This window comes from Manis javanica, chromosome 13, assembly GCF_040802235.1.
Source record: "Manis javanica isolate MJ-LG chromosome 13, MJ_LKY, whole genome shotgun sequence".
Classification (NCBI taxonomy): domain Eukaryota; kingdom Metazoa; phylum Chordata; class Mammalia; order Pholidota; family Manidae; genus Manis; species Manis javanica.
The window spans coordinates 2682942-2702512 of NC_133168.1; the positions used below are offsets into that span (position 1 = coordinate 2682942).

At 40.7% G+C, this 19571-nt stretch overlaps 1 protein-coding gene across 2 annotated transcripts in view; it reads left to right on the plus strand.

Moving 5' to 3' along the window:
• Window positions 1-1039: 1039 nt before the first annotated feature.
• PDSS2 (decaprenyl diphosphate synthase subunit 2) overlaps window positions 1040-19571 on the plus strand; it is a 190628-nt gene continuing 172096 nt past the window's right edge. The window contains exon 1 of one of the 2 annotated variants that reach the window (XM_037012284.2): window positions 1040-1605. In XM_037012284.2, coding sequence (XP_036868179.1) covers window positions 1313-1605 — 293 coding nt within the window. In that variant the 5' untranslated portion in view covers window positions 1040-1312. The remainder of the gene's footprint in view (window positions 1606-19571) is intronic. The other variant, XM_037012283.2, reaches the window with a different exon arrangement.

A 19571-nucleotide genomic window follows, 5' to 3' on the forward strand; every position in this document is an offset into this window, starting at 1 on the left:
TCCCTTATTTTTAACAAGGGTTGCTGACGCTTGTCTGGGCGATGAGAAGGCGGGCAGGAGGGTACATCCCTGCAGAAGGGAAAGCAGCATTACAGAACCCATAACCTCCTCTACTGCTCAGCGGTGCGGGGAGAAGGGCAGGTGGCAGCTTGTCATGGAAACCAGCGAGGGTGTGATCAAGAGCATGGATTCACACTGCTGTTCGCATGCAACTAATAGAATACTGATGTCAATTAAACCAGTGAAAACAAACAAACGTACACATGCAGAAGTCAGATTGCCTGGGTTCGCATCCTCGCCTAGTGTGGCCTTAGGCATTTACACGACTTGACTCAGTTTCCTCATACGAAACGCGGAGAATACGAACACTACCCACTTAACGGAGTTGTTTCGAGGATTAAATGAGCCGATGCGTGAGTTCTCGGTGGAAAGCAGTGGGTCAGTGATCGTTTTGAATTCTGGCTGGGCGCTGAGCCCCCCTGTGAAGCCCAGCGAGGCTGCGCGCGGGCCTCTCGGCGCCGTGGGGCACGGCTGGTTCGGCGTGGGCCGTGCACAGGAACCGAGCTCGGCGCGGAGACCAGCGACCAGGAGCGCGCACCTTCCCGCCGCCGGCCACGCGACCTTCCGCCTGGCTGGGAGCCGAGGCACGAGGGCTCAGCCCGCCGGGAGTCCGAGCGCCCCACTGCGTCGTGGCGCGCGAGGGCTGGCGGCGCACGGCAGCCAGGGGTTCCCGGACGGGCCGCGCTTAGCCGAAGCCCCGCGCAGACATTTCTGTGCGCCCGCTCTGTGCTCCGCGCACGCAGACCCGGCCTCCACGGATGGCGCGGGGGGCCTCGGGGCCCTTAGCACCATCGGCGGGTGCGGAGCAGCGGAGCGGGAGGAGCTCAGGCCTTCGCCCCGCCCCTTGCCTTCCCTTCCGCGCCGTTGCTCCGTAGCCCCGCCCCTTGAGGGGGCCTTCACGGCTGCGCCGTAAAGTAGGGAATGGTTTTTGCTCCCAAACAGTCCGCCTCTGTGTTTGCGGCAGGCCGCATTCCGCGCTGCCAATATGGCGCCCCCCATTTGGGCAGTCCCAGTGGTTTCTACCCGGATAGCCGGGGGGCAGTGCTGAGCTGGGGTGCTGTCTGTTGAACCCAGGCTTCAGAAAGCTGCAGCTACAATCCGTTTCTGGTTTCAGCTCCAGGAACCCACTCTCCTCCGAGGGGCAGGAGCCGCCGCCTGCTCCTAGTCCCTGCAAGCTCCCGCTGTGCCCCTGGCTTGCCTCCTGTGCCACCGCCGGACACCCCCAGGTCCCTGACACTCCCAGGCTCACACCATGAGTCTTCAGCAGCTGCTTTTGCGCTTGCCCCGTTATCTCGGGGCCTCGGGGCCCCCGCGTCGTTTGGGGTCCCCGTCCCTCGACCCCGTCTGCTCGGTGGGTTCCTGGCACGGTCAGTCCCCCCGGTCCCCGGCCCATTGGAAGCAGGTGGTGTCCGAGGCGGAGAAGATCGTGGGCTATCCCACGTCCTTCATGAGCCTGCGCTGCCTGCTGAGCGACGAGGTCAGCAACATCGCTGTGCAGGTGCGGAAGCTGGTGGGGACGCAGCATCCTCTGCTTTCCACAGCCAGGTGAGCTACTCCCCCACCCCCGTCACTCTCGCACCCACTCGAGTCCTTTTTCCTGGCCTGTAACACACCTTTCCAGCTCGCTCAGTCTGGCTCTCTGTTTAGTTCTTTTTACCCCTTCCTTTCCTCGGTCCTCCTTGACGATCGGTGTTCTCCCCTATGTAGTTCACCCAGCCTCACGTTCTTCCTCCATTCGCTCAACTGAGCGGATAAGTGGTTTTCTTTCGCGAACACTTGTACTCTTCTCGCGTTTTTGCATCTTAACTATTGAGGGGGAAGGCACCTCAGTGACTTGTGGAGAAATCGCGTGGGGATGTGGGTTTGAGTCACTTTCTAGAAATAGTCTTTGAAAAGTGGAATAGATTGACTTTTGCTTCCGCACTATTCAAGAGTCACCTCCAGAGCTGAAGGTAGACAGTTCTTTCCAACGAATGTCCTGGGCTTAATAGTAGGAATTTATCCAGTCAGTAGTCATTAACCTCTTGGAATTTTTATGACTTATGATGGACGGCTACTGTGAAACCTGCCGTTAGGATTTCAAGGACCATAGCTTTTGCTTCTGTTTAAAAAAACAAACACCTTTTTATTTGTAAATAATTTCAAACATAGTGAAAAGTTACAAGGATAAAAATGAAACACGTTAGTATACCCTTCAGTCAGAACAAAGAACACACTTATATACTGTTAATTAGATCCATCTATTACATACATACTTTTAACATGTGTATGTAAAGTACACATATTTTTCCTGAGTCATTTGAGGGTAGATTGCATACATCATGGTACCTTGACCCTAAATTCTCTTTTGTTTATTTCCTAAGCGTAGGAACATTCTTTACGTAACTACATGACAATAATCAATTTGGGCACTTTTAATACCGATACTTTCATTTAATCTGCCATTCATATTCCAGTTTTGTTAATTGACCCTAACGTTCTTTATCACATTCTTTCCTCTCTAGTATTGCATGTAGTTGTCATGCCTCTCTTGTCTCCTTCTGCTGGGAACATTTCTACAACTCTACACTTATGACGAGAGCAGTGGTTCTCACACAGGGCAGTTTTGCCCTCTAGGGAACATTTGGCAGTGCATGGAGGTGTCACAGCTGGGGCGTGCTGCTGGCATTTGGTGGACAGAGGGCATAGGTATTGTTAAACACCCTACAGTGCCCAGGACAGCCCCTACAATGAAGAATTATGCATCCCCAAATGTCATTAGTACAAAGGTAGAAAAACCCTACACAAAAATTATCTTTTTTTCCCGTTTTTTAAAAAAATGAAACTTATTATTTTGAGATAATTATAGATTCACACACAGTTGGAAAAAATAATACAGATCTAATGATAGAGATCTAATATACCCTTTACCCAGCTGCTCCCAATGGCAGCATCTTGTGCAACTATGAAACAGTATCAAAACTACGGTACTGATATTGATATAGTTAAGATGGGGGACATTTACATCATTAGAAGGGTCCCTCATGTTGCCTTTATCTAGCCACCCCCACTTTCCTTGTTTGCCCCCTCGCTGTAATTTTTTTTTTTTTGAGAGGGCATCTCTCATATTTATTGATCAAATGGTTGTTAACAACAATAAAATGCTGTATAGGGGACTCAATGCACAATCATTAATCAACCCCAAGCCTAATTCTCATCAGTCTCCAATCTTCTGAAGCATAACGAACAAGTTCTTACATGGTGAGTAAGTTCTTACACGGTGAACAGTACAAGGGCAGTCATCACAGAAACTTTTGGTTTTGATCACGCATTATGAACTATAAACAAGCAGGTCAGATATGAATATTCGTTTGATTTTTATACTTGATTTATATGTGAATCCCACATTTCTCCATTATTATTATTATTATTATTATTATGTTTAATAAAATGCTGAAGTGGTAGGTAGATGCAAGATAAAGGTAGAAAACATAGTTTAGTGCTGTAAGAGGGCAAATGTAGATGATCAGGTGTGTGCCTGTAGACTGTGTTAATCCAAGCTAGACAAGGGCAGCAAAACATCCACGGATGCAGATTTCTCTCAAAACAGGAGGGGTGAGGTTCTAAGCCTCACCTCTGTTGATTCCCAATTTCTCACCTGATGGCCCCCCTGCGACTGTGCCTGTCTTAGGTTGTTCCTCCCTTGAGGAATCTTACCCATCTCTGGCTAACCAGTCATCTTCCAGGGCCATACAGGGAAATGTAAAGTTGGTAAGTGAGAGAGAAGCAATATTGTTTGAAAAGGTTAGCTTTTTACTTCTTTGCAGATTTATGCCCTGTGGCTTTTATGCCCAGCATTTGTCTTGAGGTATCTTTACCATTTGGAAGAATTATCCTCGCTATAATTTTTTATGAGACACCTGTTATTTCTGTTACTACAGGTTACTAAGTAACAGTATTAAAGTGATTTTATTTCTTGGCATTGTTCCCAATTATCAGGAATCGTCTTATGAGTGAGCTAAATTTGTCCTTCTGGAATGTTAGTTCCCCAGAGATTCTAGGAGATTCTAGGTGATGCACTCAAAACATCCACCCCCTGCCCCCCACCCATATATGCTCTAAAGTTTAGTGATGAAACTAATGAGCTTATTGCCCAGTTTAAGAACTATACTTTCACCAGTCCTGTTGAAGTGACCTGTGTACTCCCCAGTCCATCTCCCTGACCCCCACTGTACAGGATTTGTGCTTATTTTTCCTTTTTAAAATTATACGAGTGTTTCCCTAAATAATAACATGTTTAATTCTCATTTATGAAGTTTATTAATATGGTAGTTAATTGTTTATCATCAGCTATGACTTGCTTTTTTAAATTTATCGTTTCTAAGAGTCATCCATGCTGGGTCTGACTGTACTTTATCAGGTTTTCACCGGTATATGAAATCCTATTCTGTGAATATGCCACAGCCCTCTTTCCATCAGTATTCGGGTTGTTTGCGTTTTTGTATTATGAATAACGCTTTTGAGAATGTGCATGTCTCCTGGTGTTCTTGTCTTGAGAGAATAGATTGAGGAATGTATGCATACATTCCCCTTTAGTAGGTAATACCAAACTGTTTTCCAAAGTGGTTGTACCAGTTTACACTCTCATGAACCATGTCTGAGTTCAGGGTGCTCCCATGTTCTCATAGCACTAGAAACATGAGGTTTCTTAATTTTTGCTAATTAAATAGTAAGTTTTTCTGTGCCTGGTGGGAATTATATTATTAGTGGTGGGGGTTGTAGTCCTATATTACATTGTGTATATTGTAGTCTCTGTAATAAATCATTGAAGTGAAAAAGGCAGCACTAGAAAGAGCCTTATTAATATGTGTATTCTGAGATTTGCAGTTCATCTGCTTAGTTGCCAGAGCATTAGATGGGGTCCTGGAGAAGATCCTTTCTGAAGCCCCAGAGACACACTAGAAGAAAGCTTCTAAGACCAATGGCTTTGAAACTTTGCTGATTGTAGCCTACCCTGCCTACCTAGTCCCATACAACAGTGAAGTAATTGTAAAGGAAAAAAATAAGTTTCAGAAAGCTGTTGAGGGAACATATATGAATTACTACATTAGAAAAGAGAGATAATCTGCATGCTGTTTTATTACATTTACTTTGATAGTCTTTCAAATAATCTAAACAGTCTAAACTCACAGGCAGCCAATGAACAAAACACTTTGGGGAAGGAGTCATGTATGTATCTGTTTTAGTAAAAAAGCAGGCATTTGATCCTCAGGGTAGGCAGATTGTGGTTACTGTAACTGCAAATGCAGCACACCTTACTGTGTTGAAATCTTGTCAGCAAAGCATTGATAATTAAGAGGAAGACCTCTCAGCCAAGGACACACAGACTCCTTGTAGTTGATCTAGTTAGGACCATAGTAAACACGACTTGGTAAACTCTTTTACAGTTCCATTTTACATTTTCTGTTTCATTATTTACTTAAATCAGTATTCTGCCCCTTGGGTCATTTTACTTTTTGGGTACATCTGCATGATATGTTAGGGATGAATCATGTCTAATAACCCTAAAACTTAGGTGAATGGTGGCATTTTTGGCAAACAGCAGGAGACAAAAAGGAAATCACCATTATTTATTATTTATTACTTTCTCTTTCTTTACCTAAGCCATCCCATCATAAAAAGGGGGAAAGAGCCTAAAAGTATATATACTCTTTAACAGTTTAATTCAGAAGTGAGGTTAAATTTAAAATCTTGAGGTTTGGTGAGGTAATGATCTTAATCTTGGGAACGATGTAGCAATTAGCTAATTTTTTTTTGCCTTTGTTCTAGATTTTCTAGTAGCTCTCTGTTGTAAGCTCCAATTAGATAAATAATACTCAATTAATTAATTCAGTGTTTATTAAAGGAATATAAAGAAATCTAGGATATGGACTATGTCCCTTGATACATAGACATTGTGTTGGACACAAATATATTTACAAACATCTAACAGAAGGAAGTTAATGACCTGTGGCTAATGAGTAGTAGTGATACACTAGGTCTCATGTTTAGAAATACTGAAGTGGCCTGGAATAACGGAGAACCTGAGGAAACCGGGGTGCCGTTAGGTGGATGGCTAGAAATTGCGCAGGTACTGTTTTTGGGTGCTGGTAGTATGTTATGCATTGTTTCCTCCCTGTTTTTTTTTTCTCTTTCCTTCCCAGTCTGTCTTACCTCTACTAGGTATAGGGGGGACCTTAAAAAGTGAGGATGAACAGGGAGTAAAGTAAAGAGAGTGGCACAAAATGCAGCTGGAACAGCTGAAACAATGTTAGTGCAAAAAAGAAAGTGGGAAGAATGATCCCACCTAATGTTACGTCTTACGTGTGACTTCACTGATCGAGCCAGTACAGTATTAGCACAGGCATAGACAGATCGATGGGACAGAATAGACAGAAATAGATCAACTCAAATATACCTAATGATTTTTTTTAATCATTCTTTTTTTTTTTTTTGAGAGGGCATCTCTCATGTTTATTGATCACATGGTTGTTAACAATAAAATTCTGTATAGGGGACTCAATGCACAGTCATTAATCAACCCCAAGCCTATATCTCAACAGTCTCCAATCTTCTAAAGCATAACGAACAAGTTCTTACATGTAAGACCTTACCAAGGTCTTACATAGTGAATAAGTTCTTACATAAATATACCTAATGATTTTTGACAAAGATGCAAAAGCAGTTCAATAGTCTTTTCAGCAAATGGTGCAGGAATGATTGGACATCATTGGCAAGAAAATGAACTTTGACCTCAGCTTCACACCATATTATAAATATATCAATGTAAAACAGATCACTCTGAAGTGTACAACTTCAAAGCTTTGGAAGGAAACATAGGAGAACATCTTTGGGACCTAGGGTTAAATAGTTATTAGACCTGAGACCAAAAACCCTTTTCATAAGAGGAAAGAATCAGTATTGGACTTCATCAAAGTTAAATACTTTGCTCTGCCAAAGACCTTGTTAATAGGATAAAAAGATTAGTCACAGACTGGGAGAAAATATTTGCAAATCACATATCTGAAGAAGGACGTGTATCCAGAATATGAAAAGAACTCCAGACTCAATGGTAAGAAAACAAAAAATGAACAAAAAGAGGCTATAAAGATGGCAAAAGCATATGAAAAGGTGCTAAGCATAAAACATGATTAGCCATTATGAATTAAAACTGATGAGATGACTGCTGTTAGATACATACCTTTTAGAATGGCACAAATTAAAGAGACTGACAGCACGAAGTCCTGGTGAAGAGGCAGGAAAACTAGATTTCTCATATATTGCTGATGGGAATGTAAGTCTAGTACAGCTTCTCTGGAAGACGGCTTGGCAATTTCTTTTAAAGTTAAACATACACTTACCATACAAGCTAATAGTCACACTCCTGAGCATTTATCCCAGAGAAATAAAAATTTATTTCAAAACCTATACATAAGTGTTTATACAGCCTTATTTGTAATAACCAAAAACTGGAAACAACCCAAGTGTCATTCGGTGGTGAATAGCGGGACAAACTGGCACACCCATGTAATGGAATTCTTCTCAATAGTGACACAAAATGAACTATTTATTCATATAACAACTTGAATGAATCTCAAAAGAATTACACTGAATGAAAAAGGTCAATCATATTCCTCAAAAAATTAGAAGTAGAATCACCATGTAATCTAACAATTCCACTTCTGGGTATTTATTCAAAAGATTTGAAAGTAGGTTTGTGAAGAGAGATTTGTTTACCCATGTTCATAGCAGCATTGTTCGCAGTAGCCAAGAGGTGGAAACAACCTAGGTGTCTATTGATAGATCAATGGATAAACAAAATGCAGTGTGTGTGTAAATGGAATATTATTCAGCTATAAAAAGAAGGGGATTCTGGCACATGTTACACTATGAATGAACCTTGAGGACATTATGCTAAGTGAAATAAGACAGTTACAAAAAGACAAATACTGTATGATTCCATTTATATGAGGTATCTAGAGTGGACACATGGAGAGAAGTAGTAAAATGCTGGTTGCCAGGGACTAGAAGGAGGGGGAAATGGGGAGTTGTTTTTTTAGTGGGTATAGCATCTCAGTTTTGCAAGACGAAAAAGTTTGGAGATTGCACAACAACCAATATACTTAACACTACTGAATAGAAAACTTAAAAATGATTACAGTGAGCACATAGTCTACAGGCACACACCTGATCATCTACATTTGCCCTCTTACAGCACTAAACTATGGTTTCTACCTTTATCTTGCATCTACCTACCACTTCAGCAGTTTATTAAAAATAAAAAAAATAATAATAATATAGGGAGAAATGTGGGATCCACATATAAATCAAGTATAAAAATCAAACGAATATTCATATTTGACCTGATTGTTTATAGTTCATAATGTGTGATCAAAATGGAAAATTTCTGTGATGACTGCCCTTGCGCTGTTCACCATGTAAGAACTTATTCACTATGTAAGAATTTGTTCACCATGTAAGAACTTGTTCGTTATGCTTCAGAAGATTGGAGACTGATGAGAATTGGGCTTGGGATGGATTAATGATTGTGCATTGAGTGTTGACCCCCCTATACAGAATTTTATTGTTGTTAACAACCATTTGATCAATAAATATGAGAGATGCCCTCTCAAAAAAAAAATGATTACAGTGGTAAATTTTATGTGTATTTTACTACAAAGAAAAAGTTGATCTCAAAAGATTATGTAATATGTGATTCCATTTATACAGCATTTTCAAAATGACAAACCGGAGAGGAGGGGAATGGAACGGTGCTGGCTAGACTCGGGCAGTATGCGCAGTAGGGAGGGTGTACGTATGCAGAGGTGTTTGGAGGTGATGGAGCAATCTGCTTGCTTGTGGTAGTGGCTGCATTAGTCTGTACGTGGGATAAAGCTGCACCCTAGCACTCACAAATGAGTGAAGGTCAAAAGCAGTACTGAAAATGGAATAAGGCCTATAGTATGTTAGCACTACTGTACCAATGTTAATTTTTTTTTTATGTTCTATAACTGTTCACTATGGGAAGCTGGATGAAAGATACACAGGATTTTTTGTACTGTTTTTGCAACTTTTGGGGAGTCTAATTATTTCATGATTTTGAAAAGCTAAAAAATATTGCTTAGAAAAGAGAATGAATGAACAAATGAGTGAAAAAATAAACAAATAGTAGGCCTGGGAGACAGAATTGTATTTCCTCATTTCATCTCTGTCAGTGGGTAACAGTGGGATCCTAGGCGAGTTATTCCATCCCTCTGGGTTGAATTTCCTAAACAATGAAGCAAGGAGTTTGACTAAATGATTTCCAAAGGTGTTGCCAATTCTAGACTAGTGTAGAAATTAGTTTTGTGACCAAATACGGCAGGTAAGGTAGCCATTGTCAGTTCTCAAGCAGGAAATGAGCAGAGTGACTACAATGTGGTGACACAAATTTATAATCCTTTCCTTCTCTTTAAAAATCCTAGAAGTTCTGAAAACAATGCTTTTTCAGGCTCATAAATCTGGCGTGAACAGATGTGAGATTGTTTGTAGTCTTTCTTTTATCCACTTAATGTGAATGGTCATTTTGCTGCAGAAATACAATGTTTTTGATTACAGGGTGCTGCCCCAGATTCTGCTGGGGTGCTGGGTAAAATGCACCTTCCCAGAAACAGAAAGAATTTGAATTCTGAGAGACATTTGGTTTCAAGGACTTTGGCTGAGGGCTGGTGAACCTGTCCGAGCTGGACAATGGTATGTAGGATGGAGTAGAAGCCCAGGTACATGCTGTAGATTGGTAGTGTGGGAGGTGCGGCAGTTAGCTGCTGTGCCTCGATCCCCACTTCCTCCCGGTACACCTTGCACTCTATGTTTCATTGCTATCTTGCTAATTAAATGTAATTGTCTACTTGTGCAAAATATAAAGTTTCATTTTTAATCGCTTAAATTTCTATGCAAAGTCATTATTTTAATAATACTTTCAGATTTTATAAATTCACTTCATGTACCGTATATTGTCAAGAACATGAATGCTTGTAATAATCATATGAGGACACATAATTGCTTCTAACGTGATGACTAATACTTTCTTCATAGAGAATTGGTTAACTTTTTGTTGTTTAAACAGTTGATTTTATTGAGCAATGTGGCTTTATTACTTTTCATTGATTACTTTTGACAGATTTATCTCTTCGGGTTAAATTTGTGTGTAAATACTTTTGCCTTCAAAACACTGTGATCTCTATTTCAGATTTAGATAGATGAGGTTAATTTAGTGTACATTTATTGGAGACAAATTATGACATTTAGTGTCCCTCTTAGCAGATATTGATCCCTTCGTAGACCGTGATAGAATTCTCTACAGTTACTTGGCTACAAAAGAAAGCTTTGTAGTCTTTTCTTCATGGTAAAATTCTTCAGAGCTCTTTGAATTTATTATTAGAAATTTTATTTTAGTTCCTTCCATGTCTGTGAAAGAACTTTTCTACATTTAGTTCTGTAATTACTGACTGAAAACCTCCAGTACTTAGGAAGGATGTTGTCTTGGATGACTAGGAGAAAATTATAAATTTTAATTCATTCCATAAATATTTGAGGTGCGTGAGGTGTACAAACAAAACTAAGATATATGTAGTTCTGTCCTCCAAGAATTCATGAGAGACAATAGAGTGAGCATGAGCTCTGGAATCAGGCTGTTTAGATTCATATCCTGGCTCTACCACTACCAACTATTAAAAAATTTTTTTTAGTGTTTTTATTTTAGCCCATGTATGTCACAGTGGTTCAACAGTCCCTCTCCCCCTCCCCCTCCCATTCCCCTTCCCCTTGGTAATTGCTGGTCACCTTGGTGTCTAATGCTGTTTTGTTCCTTCTGTTTTGCTTTGTTTTTATATACCACAAATAAGTGAAATTATATGATACTTGTCTTTCTCCTCCTGGCTTATTTCACTGAGCATAATACCCTCTAGCTCCATCCATGGTGTTGCAAATGGTAGGATTTCTTTTCATTTTATGGGTGAATAATATTCCATTTTGTGTATGTACCGCATCTTCTTTATCCATTCATCTACTGATGGACACTTAGGTTGCTCACTAGCAGCTATTTGATATCAGGCAATTTACTTAACCTTTCTGTGTCCTAGTTGCTTCGTTTGTAAAATGAGAATAAGTACCTGTATCTTAGCATTTTATGAAGATTAAATGAGTAAATATATGTAAAGTGCTTAGAACAGCACCTTGAACATGGAAAATTTCCAAGTGTTAGCAATTCTTATTACTGGAAATTCATTTTAGGGAGGAGATGTGCAAATAGTACACCTCGGGATAAATGCTATGGTATGTGTGAACATCATGTTGTAGGGGCAAAGAGGGAGAAAATCTCTCTGTCTTTGGAAAATTGTAAACTTTCAAAGGTGATGTGACATTAGAGTTGGGTCATGTTGAATGAGAAGAAAATGACCAAAGCAGGGAAAGAAATTAAGACACAAGGAATTGCTTAATGAAGTGTAGGGAAGTAGTAGTTTGGTACGAGCTGAACATGGGGTGGGATGAGGCGAAAGAGATAGGCTGGAAATGCCCGCTTTTGCCAAGGTAGAGTAACTAATGCTAGACTTGTCCTTCCACTGTAAATAAATAGGAAGCAGAAAAGTATATTAAATAACTATATTCTGCTTGGACTACAGGCAGCACAAGATTGTGATCCCTGTGAGAGGAAAAACAAGTGCAGTGAGAACTGTGATCACTGGTTTTCTGCTGGGAGGTGTTTCCCACATAGCAGTACAGAGAGGGGGAATCCAAGCAGAGGGTGGTGGCACTACTGAGTTGAGGAGACAGTCAGATTTTGGGAAGGCGGAGGCGGCTGGATGTCATGGGGCAGCGTACAGAAGAGAAGGGAGTGTGCAGAGGAAGTTCCCAGAAATCCGAGGTGCCCACTTCAGTCCCCTGCTGAAAGCTAAGCATCACATGAATAAAATGCAACCCTGCGAGGCCTGGGAGCTCTAAGCTCTGTAATTCTCGGAGAGCTAGGGGGTACTGGATTCTAACCGGACAGTGTGAGAAGACCTTTTGAGCAGCTGGGCACGCAGTAGGTGCCCCAGAGAAGCTATGCCTTAGTAACAGGGATGAATCAGCTTCAGAGTACACTGTATTCCCGAGCCTCCCTAACAGAGCTAAACAGCAAGTCTCAAAAGGATTAAGCTGACTCAGAAGTAAATGAACTGCCAGCAGCACCCCAAAACCCTTTAAAGGGAGACTGGAAAATCCAGACACTCAGCCACAAAATATCACAATACCCAATATCTAATAAAAAAATTATAGTACGCTTCAAGAAGCAGCAAAAATGACCCATACCCGAGAAAAATCAGTCAATAGGAACAGATGCATAAGAGACAGAGACAATGCAAGTAACAAGTTCTTATTATAAACATGCTCAAATATTTAATGGAAAATGTGAAAAATGAATAAAAGTGATGGAAAAATTTATATCAGATATAAGTCCTGTAACTGTAAGTTCAATATGTAAAAGAAAAAATAATCTGGACTGGCTCAGCAGCAGATGAGACCCTAAAGAAGAAAAGACAAGTAAAGTAAGAGCTTAGCAATAGGCACTCTTTTCTCCTGATAGAAGAGATCCGTGCAAAATTATAACTAATATTGTTAATGGCGAAGGGCTGAATGCTTTCTCCCTAGGATAGGAATCAAGAGAAGGATATTCTCCCTCACCACTTCTGTTCAAAATTTTACCAGATGTTTTTGCCAGTCAAAAAAAAAAAAAAACTAAAGGAATATTAGATTAGAAAAAAAGCAAGTCTTTATTACTAAATAATGTCCACCTGCTAGGAAGTTCTTTGCAATTTACAAAAAAAAAAAAAACCAACTACTAGAACTAGTAAGTAAGTATAATGAGGCTGAGGGACACAATGTCAAATCAATTGTATTTCTCTATATTATGAGCGAACAGTTAGAAAATGGATTCACAAAGCAATACTGTTTACAATAGTATAAAAGTAGGAAATGCTGAGGGATAAATTTTATAAGTACATGTAAAATCTGTATTTTGAGAACTATGAAACATTGATAAGGAAATCAAAGATGACCTAAATGAATAGGAAAATTTAATATCAGAATGTCAATTTTCTCCAAATCTATCTTACAGATTTAGCATAATCCCACTCAAAATTTCTGCAGATAATTTTTTTGTCAAAACTGACAGTTTTTAAAATTCATCTTTGATTGCAAAGATCTAGAATAGCCAAACCAATTTTGAAAAATAACATTGTAGCACTTACATTATATGATTTTAAGACTTTCTATAAAGCTACAATAAGTAGGACTGTGGGACTGGTGGAAAGGTAGACATATACATCAATATAACTGAATAGAGAGTTCAGAAATGGACCCATATGTAAATAGTCAATTGATTTTTGACAAAAGTATCAAATTAATTCAACATTCAAATGATAGTATCTTCAACAACTGGTGCTGAGGAAAAAGAAAATCCTTAATCCTTATATCACAGCATAAAGAACAATTAAATTGTAATGGATCTTGCATATCTATACATGAAAACTAAACTAAAGATTCTAAAAGGAACACAGAAAAAAAAAACTTTGTGTTGAATGCAGGAGACTAGTTTCAAAAAGACAGATGCACCCCTATGTTTATTGCAGCACTATTTACAATAGCCAAGAAATGCATCCAACTTAAGTGTCCATCAGTAGATGAATAGATAAAGAAGATGTGGTACATATACACAATGGGATATTATTCAGCCATAAGAAGAAAAAGCAAATCCTACCATTTGCAACAACATGGATGGAGCTAGAGAGTATTATGCTCAGTGAAATAAGCCAGGTGGAGAAAGACAAGTTTCAAATGAGTATCTATAGAGCATAAGAACAAAGAAAAAACTGAAGGAACAAAACAGCAGCAGACTCACAGAACCCAAGAATGGACTAACAGTTACTAAAGGGAAAGGGGGACTGGGGTTGGGGGTGGGAAGGGACAGAGAAGGTGAGTAAGGGGCATTATGATTAGCACACATAATGAAGGCAGAGGCACGGGGCAGGCAGTACAGCACAGAGAAGACAAGTAGTGATTCTATCGCATCTTACTACGCTGATGGACAGTGACTGTAATGGAGTATGTGGTGGGGATTTGATAATGGGGGATTCTAGTAACCATAATGTTGCTCATGTAATTGTACATTAATGATGCCAAATTAAAATAAAAAATAAAAACAGGGCTCCCCCATTAAAAAAAAAAAACCTTTGTGTCTTTGAAGTAAGCAAAGATTTCATAAGGTATAGAAAGCATGAAGTATAAAAGAAAATATTGGTGAACTAGAGTGTCAAAATTTAACACTTCACTCTTTTAAAGATGCTGTTAAAATAAATAGGCAGGCCACAGACTGGAAGAAAATATGCACATGTCTGATATAGGACTTGTATACAGAACATATAAAGAAATCTTACAGCTCAATAAGAAGACAACCTATTTTAAAAATTGGGAAAGATGTGCACATTTTACAAAAGAAATTTGTAAATAAGCACATTAAAATATGCTGAACATGATTAGTTATCTGAAAATGCAAAATAAAACTACGATGATATGCCACTATATACAAATAACAATGGCTAAATTTAGAAGGTCTGACTGTAATAAATGTTGATTAGGATGTAGAGCAACTGGAACTGTTAAACATTGCTGATGAGAATGTACAGTGGTATAACCACTTTGGAGAAGTATTTTATCTTTTTTTTTTTTTAAGTTAAGCATGTACTATGCCATATGACCTACTAGTACCACTCCTGGGTATTGAAATGATAGAGAAAGGAAACATGTGCATTCAGAGATTTTAACATGATTGATCAGAGCAGTTTTATTCATAATAGCTATAAACTAAAAACAATCCATATTTCTATCTAGGGTGAATGGAATACCCTTCAGAAAGAAAATGAATAGATTAATAATGCAGCCAATAATATGGATGGATCTTAACATTCTGAGTGAAAGAAGCCAGATGTAAAAGAGTGATCCTGTATTATTTCATTTACATGAAAAATCTACAGTGGATATAATTATAGTGGCAGAAACATCCACCTTGGTTGATTGCTTGGGACCACAAATGGGAACAGGGGAGCTTTTTAGGGTACTGGAAATGTATTATATCTTTACTGTGGTGGTTACACAGATGGGTACATTTGACAAAACATTTTACTATACACTTAAAATCGGTGTATTTTATTTTATCTAAATGTTACTGAGTGTATCATTAATCAATTCATTATTATTGTCAAAGGGTATTCATTTGCATGAACATAGAGCAATTTGTTTACCTTAAATGAACATTGTGATTGTTTCTAGTTTTTAGCAACTGTGAATAGAGCTGCTATAAACTAAATAACATTAATTTTAAAAGTGAAAGGTTGTAGCCATATGTGAGGAGCTTTGTATGTCATGTTAAGGAAATCTAATTTTATTCTGAGGTTAGTGGCAACTAACTGTAAAGGTTAGGTAGCAGAGAGACCTGAATAAATATGCATTTTTTTTCATCTTTACCGAGTTTTTGTTGTTGTTGTTGAATATTTTTTATTGAAGTTTAGTTGATAAACAATATTATATTGGTTTCAAATATGCAACATAGTGATTCAATAGTTATATGTGTTATTAAATCCTTACCCCAACTAGTGTAGTTACTATCTGTCAGCATAGAAAGGCATTACAAAACTATTGACTATATTCTCTGTGCTGTACTTTCATCCCCTAATTGACTAACTTATATTATGATTGAGATTTTGTGCCTCTTTATCCCCTTTATCTATTATACTCACACACCTCTCCCCTCTGCAATGGCAACTGCCAGTCACTTCTCAGTGTCTGAGTCTATTGCTGTTTTGTTCATTTTGTTTTTAGATTCCACAAGTAAGTGAAATCATACGGTATTTGTCTTTCTCCACCTGGCTTATTTCATTTAGCATAATACCCTCTACTTCCATCCATGTTCTCACAAATGGCAGGATTTCTTTTCTTTTTCATGGCTGGCAAATATTCCATTGTGTATATGTGTCACATCTATCCATTCATCTGTTGATAGACACTTTGGTTGCTTCCATATCTCAACTATTTTAAATAATGTGGCAGTAAACTTAGGGGTGCACGTATCTTTTTGAATCAGAGATTTTGTTTTCTTTGGGTAAATTCCTAGAAGTAGAATTACTGGGTCACATGGTATTTCTATGTTTAGTTTTTGATGAACCTCTACATTGCTTTGCTTAGTGGCTGCACCAATTTACATTGCCATCGGAAGTGTACAAGGGCTCCCTTTTCTTCACATCCTTGCCAGCACTAGTTATTTCTTATCTTCTGGATGGTGGCCATTCTCGCTGGTGTGAGGTGGCGTCTCACTGTGGTTTTGATTCGCCTTTCCCTGATGATTGGTGATGTTGAGCACCTTTTCCATGTAACTATTGGACATTTGCATGTCTTCTTGTATATTCAGATTCTCTGCCCATTTTTAAACTGGATTATTTCTTTGGCTGGGGGTTTTGGTTTGTTTGTTTTTTGCTATTGGGATACATGGTTTGCAAATGTTTTCTCCCATTCCATAGGTTGCCTTTTGATCTTGTTGATCGCTTCCTCTACTGTACAGAAGCTTTTCAGTTTGACGTGGTCTCACTTGTTTACTTTTACTTTTGTTGCCTTTGTTTCTGATGTCATATCCAAAAAATTATTGTCAAGAGCAATGTCAAGGAGCTTATCCTTGTTTTTTTCTAGGAGTTTTGCAGTTTCAGGTCTTACCTTTAAGTCTTTGAAACATTTTGAGTTAATTTTTGTGAGTGGTGTAAGATAGAGGTCCGGCACCCAGTTGGAATAGAGCTGGTTCAGCTAGGAAGCTGCAATTGGCAGCAAGGGCCCAGCCTCGCAGCGTGGCAGCTCCCAGCGGGGCCCGGCCTGGGCGGCCATGAGCTGTCTCACCGCGTGTGGGCCCGGCTGCTTCTGAAAGATGGGGGAGGGTTCATGTTAGGAGAAGCCCTTGGTCCACGCCCAGCTGCCTTACTTTTGCTGGGAAGCGATTTTGCTCCTCAGAGGCACTGTTGGACGGGATGTCATGCTGGCACACAAGTCAGTCCACACATGGCAGTGTGGGCAGTGGTGTGGCAGGGGAATCACATCCAACCAACATAAATGTCTCTTCTGAAGAAGACAAGTTTGTCGCCTCTCCAGGATGAAAAGGGTGTCTGGGGTGTGTCCCTTATGAGGTCAGTGGTTTATCTGCAGGAGTGTACCGTGTGGATCACAGCTGTCGGGTCGGCTTTCACGGGAGGAAGTCCCTGCTCTTGAGCACATGCACAGCCACCCCTACCTGCCCCCACTCCCACCTTGTCGGGCTGACTTGACGAGGTAAGTAGAACGGTCCACTCTGTTGGCAACAGTCACCCTGCACATCTGCTCATTAAGAACCCCTTCTCAGTGGTGGTAGCTTTGTTGGGTCACATGGAACACAGATATTCTCAGGTGCTGGTCCCATTCCCAGAGATTTATCAAAATGTCCCTTCCCCAAACCACCAGACATGTTCCTTCCTTGTCCTGATCATTTGGCTGGCCTATTAGACATTATTTCCAGGCAAAGTGACCAGTGAGCTGTGGTGCCCTAGGTCCTCTCTGCCCACAGGAAGGGTTTCTCTTCTTATTCTCAGAATCACCTCTGGATGGGCTTGTCGTGTAGCAGAGGTGCACTTGTCGCTGCTGCTAACACATAGCTCAGGTCTCTCCGCAAGCAAGAGGGAACTTCTTCCCCTCAGTCTTAGGCTCGCTGGGGAAAGGGTACCCCTCATAAAGCATGGGTGCAGCTTGGGGGGGAGCTGTCATGCAGCAGGGCCCGAGGCACAGGGACTGTATGTGCTACGTAGCTGCTTTCAGATGCCCGTTGGGCCTGCTGCTGCTCCTTTGACGATGTCCTGCTGGAATTTAGGACTAACTGCATCCAGTAGCCACGCTAAGCTGCTAGATTGCATGGTCACTAAAAGTTTTTCTGTTCAGTTTTCATCAGAGTCCTGTGGCAAGACAGGAGCTGTTTCTCAAAAGGAAGTCGTTGTTTCAGTTGCTTGCTGACAGGGCCTGGGTCGTATTCCAGAAGGTTACAGGGCTGTGCTATCTTCCGTGGGCCTTTTCACAAGTTCAGTACAGTCTCTGAGGTGGAAGCATCTTCTGACTTGTCTGTGCAGTAGTAGGATAGGGCAGGAGGGCAGTGTGTGCACCTACTATTCAAGCAATTCAAGCGGAGGGTGCTCCCCCCAGAACCTAGTACGCCTTAGTTTCATGATAGCGTCACTTTTCTTTCAGAAGTTTTCCCCTAGAAATGCAATGATTTTGATAAGGAAAGGGAATTTGATCAACTTCTACTATGTACGTCTTTCCATAATATTCCTTCCTCCTGAGCCAGGGAGCTGCTGCGGGGATTCTGCCAGCTTTGCGGAACACCTGGGCTGTCACGATGATCACTGAGAGAAGAGGTTGGTTAGAGCTCTGCCCCTCGTACATGACTCCTACGTATTGCCAACCTGACCTGTGGACCAGAGGAATTCTTATTTCTAAGAATTCATGTTAACTCAGAGCCAGTAGGTAATAATCCTCAAAGAGATTAGGCATTTCCCTTTCACCAGCTCATCTGGGTAAATGTCCAGAGGTCTGTTTGGGAAAGAAAATCTTGCCCAAGGAATTTGGCCGTTGCTCTATTCAAGAACTGTGTGGGTAAGAGGCCAGCAGATCTCTTCTGCTGTGTCACAGATGAGTCCCTAGTCACTACTTCTGGAGCTGTTTGGTTTTTTTGTTTTTTGTAATCAAAACAGATATTAGTGGGATTCCTGTTCATTTGAATTCCTGGGTCTGATTAATTAAACGTGGTCAGGGATTTCTGCCTATCACAGCAAAGCCCGAGGTTACCTAGTACTCCTGTGTCCACTTGCTGCTTGGTAGGACACCTGCCCTCTTTGCTTCTGCCAGGTAACTGCCCCCGCCTACCCTGGTCCCCTCCCATTGCTCTGAGGTCAGGGAGTCCGTGCCGGCGGTGGGGCCTTAGCCCCAGCAACCCCAGCAACCAGCGCCGCCAACATGACGAGTGATGGTGCACCCACACCAGGGTCCAAAGAGGGTCCAAAGAGGAGGGTGTTCTGGGCCCAACTGGGGGACCTACTAAAAGCAGTATGTTGTATGAAAAAAAGTTTATATAGTTCGAATAGAGAAAATTGGGGAAATAATATCTTCACCATCAGCTTCCCTTATTCCTAAGAACCTACCGTGACAGTTGGGACCATTTTCATATTGGGAATCACAATTTAGGATCAATCAAGTACCATCATTCTGTCATAGTAAATTAATGCCAATTTAAATAGGTATTTGTCTTGCCTCAGGGTTTCAGCCCCAGGCAGGTTCTCTATGGATTCAGTGAGACAGAGAAACGGCAATGGAACGGTCTTGCGGTGAAAGGGTTTATACCGGCTTTATTCTCCTGGCAG